At 48.8% G+C, this 5,377-nt stretch overlaps 1 protein-coding gene across 1 annotated transcript; it reads left to right on the top strand.

Annotated features, from left to right (window-relative positions):
* The first annotated feature begins 3,272 nt into the window (after positions 1–3,272).
* Positions 3,273–4,295, top strand: NPBWR2 (neuropeptides B and W receptor 2). Its single transcript, XM_060233213.1, has one exon. It carries the CDS (start codon positions 3,277–3,279, stop codon positions 4,273–4,275), a length of 999 nt encoding a protein of 332 aa, XP_060089196.1. The 5' UTR covers positions 3,273–3,276; the 3' UTR covers positions 4,276–4,295.
* The last annotated feature ends 1,082 nt before the right edge of the window (positions 4,296–5,377 follow it).

The raw sequence follows: 5,377 nt of genomic DNA, 5'->3' as shown, positions 1-5,377 counted from the left end.
AAGGGCAGCTTCTGGGAGAGCTCTCCCAGCCCCACCCACCTCACAGGGTGTCTGTTGTGAGGGAAGAAGATAAAGGCGATTGTGAGCCGCTCTGAGATTTGGAGCGGAGGGCAGGATATAAATCCAATGTTGCCTTATTATTATTATTACTGCTACATCGCAATATATAATGAAATAATTGTACAACTCATGGCCCGGTTGCTAACAGTCCACGGACCGGTACCGGTCCACGGACCAGGGGTTGAGGACCCCTGTCTTAAATGAACATGTGAGGCCAGTCTCTGTACCAATCTCCCGTGAAGAAAATATACGTATTGTAACCCAAGATTGCTAAGAACGTTCAAATATATTCGGACAAGATAGTTTATCCAATATTTTCATCTACAAAAACATAATTTGTTCACTATTTTCATTTTGTGTTACACAGGAAAATATCCACAATGCTTTACTTTACAGCCAAGGAATTATTGGCTTCTTTTGTCTTCGACACTCAGAAGTATGGGCACTTGGGAAAAGTTGTGGACATTTCTTGTGTAACATGAAACTAAAATATTGGATGAATTACATTTTTATATAGGAGAATCCTTTTACGATACTTCTGATATATAGAAGCAGAAGACCATAGATTTTTACCCCGCCCATCTCTCTGAATCAGAGTCTCAGAGTGACTTACAATCTCCTATATCTTCTTCCCCCACAACAGACACCCTATGAGGTAGGCGGGACTGAGAGAGGTCTCACAGAAGCTGCCCTTTCAAGGACAGCTCTGCAAGAACTATGACTGACCCAAGGCCATTTTCACAGCTACAAGGGGAAGAGTAGGGAATCAAACCTGGTTCTCCCAAATAAGAGTCTGCGCACTTAACCACTACACCAGGGGTGGCCAAGGGTAGCTCTCCAGATGTTTTTTTGCCTACGACTCCCATCAGCCCCAGCCATTGGCCATGCTGGCTGGGGCTAATGGGTGTTGTAGGCAGAAAAACATCTGGAGAGCTACCCTTGGCCACCCCTGCACTACACAAAACTGGCTCGCTATATGATACTTTATGTATATTCTCTTCATCAACTCTTATGTAACCCTCTCCCATTTTGTATCTCCGGCTTCCAGTATTGAGTAGACAATACTGACTTTGATGGACCAAGGGTCTGATTCAGTATAAGGCAACTTCATATGTTCATATGAGAGCAGGAAATCACCAAGAATGACAACTGATCTCCAGTCTTCAGAGATCACTTCCCCTGGAGTAAATGGTTGCTTTAGAGAACTTTAGGGCATTATACTCAACTGAATCCCCCCCCCCCAGCTCCCCCCTGTCTCCCCCCCACACAAACCTCCAGGAATTTCCTAACTTGGAGTTGGCAACCTTTTCCTCACAATAAAATAAGAACACCACAAGTATCTCCCTGTGTTTCCTTTCTCATTAGGTCGACTTATCACTGACACATTTAGGAAAGGACACAGGATACTAGTGCCACGATGTGTGTGTGTGGGGGGGGAGGCTTCCAAGTTCTGCTTCCTAAACCCCCCTTCCTCTCGTTTTTATATTAGCCGACTATTTTTACTCTCCTCAGCTGAGGGGGGGAAAAAACAATAGCATATCCCATCTGTTTTTTGGGGTTTTTTATAGTACCACTGGGGTTATTAGACTAAAGCAGATATAAATAATTATTCCCCAGTATGACATGGGCTAATTTATTGGCTCTAGTTATCCTAATTCCGTTCAACACACATACACACACACACACACAAGTAGCAGGGATACACAACGTCAGCCTGGCTGAGAGAGAGATCCTCCTCCAACTCCGCTTGCCACAGGAGAGTCTGAATAGCACAAATCGGCGAGGCAAGAGATGCTGGGAGGGAAAGTGAGCGGTCCTGACTTCGCCAGGTAAGAAGGGGAACTGGGAAGCAGAGATTAGTTTTAAAGAGGAGGCAGACTTCGCACAGGGTCATGTCTTCCTTGCTCGGGTCCATACGAGGAAAGGCAAACAGCAGCAACCTGACAGCTGAAAGCTAGTGGGTTTTTTTCCCCTCCCTGCCTCTCTGCAAAGCCTGAATATTTTGTAAGAGAAGCTTTGAGGGTTTCTGGGACGCTGCTTTGCCCCGTGTCGAGGAATTTGACTGGAAACGTCCATCCGAAAATTCAGCCAAGGTAAGGATGAAAATTTTTATTCCTGTTCTCCACAGATTTTCTTTTTTTATTCCCGGAAGTTGTTTTTTGAATGTTCAGGAGTGTTTTTTGGAAAGATAGAGGACATTTTGGGACATTTGTTGGGGACATCCGTTTGGAGATCCAGTTTGGTGTACTGGTGAAGTGTGCAGACACTTACCTGGGAGAACCGGGTTTGATTCCACACTCCTCCACTTGCACCTGCTGGAATGGCCTTGGATCAGCTATAGCTCTGGCAGAGCTGTCCTTGAAAGGGCAGCTGCTGTGAGAGCTCTCTCAGCCCCACTTACATCACAGGGTGTCTGTTGTGGGGGAGGAAGATAAAGGAGATCGTGAGCCCCTCTGGGACTGAGATTCGGAGTGGAGGGTGGGCTATAAAGCCAATATCTTCTTCTATCTTTTTCTTCTGTGTGTTAACAGGCTAGCACATTAGGTTAGAAAAGGGTGACGTCGCATAGGGCTAACCACGCTGGGCTGTCTATGTAGCTTCGTGTGTTCTCACTGCTCTTTTCTGACCCCTTTCCCTTTTCGGCAGGGATTCTGCAAGCGACTGCTTCCCCAAGGGGGAATGAAGTCTCAGCTGGAAGAATCCGATCAAATACCATTTTTCGTTTTCTTCAAATGAGTCATCAGGGAGCCAAATACCATAACCTTGTGGGATGCAACTAAAAGTTAGCGCTACTATTTACTCACCCCCACAGCTGAGGAAGCAAAAGGGCTGCGGAACCACTGCAGAAGTCAAGCTTATTTGAGGAGAGTATCAGCTAGAAGCTTTTGGTGGGAATAAGACTGGCACAGTTTGGACCGAAGTTGGACGACTGTGCTTTAACACAGAACTGCCATTCAAAAGAGGCACTGTAATTATTAACAACGAAGATCTCTCTTATTTTCCTGTTCTGAACCTTTGCTTTGCTCCAGCATCTTGCCATTTGAGAGATAAAGAAATTTAAGAAGCTGAATTGATACGTTTAAGAAGCTGGAGAAGTCATCTTCTGCTGTTGAACCTCCAACCCTTCTGGGATGCCTTCTCGCCATGGATGAACTCCTAGCTTCGTGCAACTACCATGCCCTCTGATGAGCCATTTGCAACACACAGCGAACAGGTATGGCAAACTACACCGAGATGAGAGAGGCACCTGCCGACAGCAACGGAACGAGCAACAGCTGCATCCCAGACAATACCACCCAGTTCAACCTTACCTTCCACGAACAGTCCCCGGACTTCTACATTGTCCTTCCGGTGATCTATTCTGTGATCTGTGCTGTGGGTCTGACGGGCAACACAGCCGTCATCTACGTGATCCTCAAGGCTCCGAAGATGAAGACGGTCACCAACATGTTCATCTTGAACTTAGCCATCGCCGATGACCTGTTCACCCTCGTCCTGCCCATAAATATCGCCGAGCACCTTCTGCACTACTGGCCCTTCGGAGAAATCCTTTGCAAGATCATCCTGTCGATAGACCACTACAACATCTTCTCCAGCATCTATTTCCTCACCGTGATGAGCATTGACCGGTTCCTAGTAGTCCTGTCGACCGTCCGGTCAAAGCGGATGCCCCACCGTACCTACCGGGCAGCTCGTATCGTCAGCTGCGGCATCTGGATCCTGGTGACGCTCATCGTTTCCCCCTTCTTCGTCTTCGCCAATGTCTATAAAGACGACTTGGACATCCAGAGCTGCGGTCTCAATTTCCCGAAGCCGGAAAGGTTTTGGTTCAAAGCCAGCCGGATCTACACTCTCATCCTGGGCTTCGCCATCCCCGTGTCCACCATTTGCGTCCTGTACACCATCATGCTGTACAAACTGCGACACATGCATTTGAACTCGAATGCCAAGGCCCTCGACAAAGCCAAGAAGAAGGTGACGGTGATGGTCTTCATCGTCCTGGCAGTGTGCCTTTTCTGCTGGACCCCGTTCCACCTCGCCACCATCGTGGCGCTGACCACCGACTTGCCCCAAAGCTCTCTCGTCATTGGCATCTCCTACTTCATCACCAGCCTGAGCTATGCCAACTCTTGCTTGAACCCGTTCTTGTACGCCTTCCTCGACGACAGTTTTCAGAAAAGTTTCAGGAAGATGGTGGAATGCCAAGCTGCTTAACATGTGACTCAGACCTCCCAAATACTCACTGGGGGATGTAATTAGGGTTGCCAACTCGGATTTGGGAAATGCCTGGAGATCTTGATGGGTAGAGACTGGGAAGGGTGAAGTATAACCGGGGGTCGTTTTGTAGGAAAATAGGTGGTGAAACTCATCAGCGTAACTCATTAGCATATGTCCCCCCCCCCTCAGCCAAAACCAATCTGATGCAAGAAAGGAGAGCCCCAGGCGAGTAAGGCCTGATTGGACTGGCTAGAGATCCAACCAGCCCAAGCAGGCCTCCCTCACCTGGGGCTCTCCTGGGCTGCCCCCTCCCCCCAGTCAAAAGGCCAGCAAGCCAAAATCACATAAGAAGTGGAGGAAGGGAGGTGCGGGCTTCTCCAGGGGTTAATGAGGGCTGCTGTGGGCGTGGCAAAGCTTTTGGCGGCTGGCTGGCTGCCCGCTCTCCTAATCCAGGGATTGTTATGCAGCTGCATCTCCTGTTCAATGGGCAAGTATCTGCCCTCCAAAGCAGCCAGGTTCTCCAATGGAACTGATGTCTGTCTTCTACAGCAGTGGTCCCCAACCTTTTTGACACCAGGGACCAGTTTTGTGGAAGACAATTTTTCTATGGATTGGGGGTGGATGGGGTGGGTGGGGATGGTTTCAGGATGATACAATTGTGCACTTTATTTCTATTAGTTTGGTTTGGTGGTTAAGTGCATGAACTCTTACCTGGGAGAACCGGGTTTGATTCCCCACTCCTCCACTTGAAGCTGCTGGAATGGCCTTGGGTCAGCCATAGCTCTGGCAGAGTTGTCCTTGAAAGGACAGCTTCTGTCAGAGCTCTCTTAGCCCCACTCATCTCACAGGGTGTCTGTTGTGGGGGAGGAAGGGAAAGGAGATTGTAGGCCGCTCTCTGTCCTTGAAAGGGCAGCTGCTGTGAGAGCCCTCTCCAGCCCCACCCACCTCACAGGGTGTCTGTTGTGGGGGAGGAAGGGAAAGGAGATTGTAGGCCGCTCTCTGTCCTCGAAAGGGCAGCTGCTGTGAGAGCCCTCTCCAGCCCCACCCACCTCACAGGGTGTCTGTTGTGGGGGAGGAAGGGAAAGGAGATTGTAGGCCA

Source organism: Heteronotia binoei, chromosome 2 (assembly GCF_032191835.1).
Source record: "Heteronotia binoei isolate CCM8104 ecotype False Entrance Well chromosome 2, APGP_CSIRO_Hbin_v1, whole genome shotgun sequence".
Classification (NCBI taxonomy): Eukaryota; Metazoa; Chordata; class Lepidosauria; order Squamata; family Gekkonidae; genus Heteronotia; species Heteronotia binoei.
The sequence above is the reverse complement of the archived record's forward strand: the minus strand, read 5'-3'. Positions and strand labels throughout refer to the sequence as shown.

What these genes read in the sequence shown, in the direction of transcription:
- NPBWR2 (XM_060233213.1), top strand. Translation starts at nt 3,277, where the DNA reads ATGGCAAACTACACCGAGATGAGAGAGGCACCTGCCGACAGCAACGGA.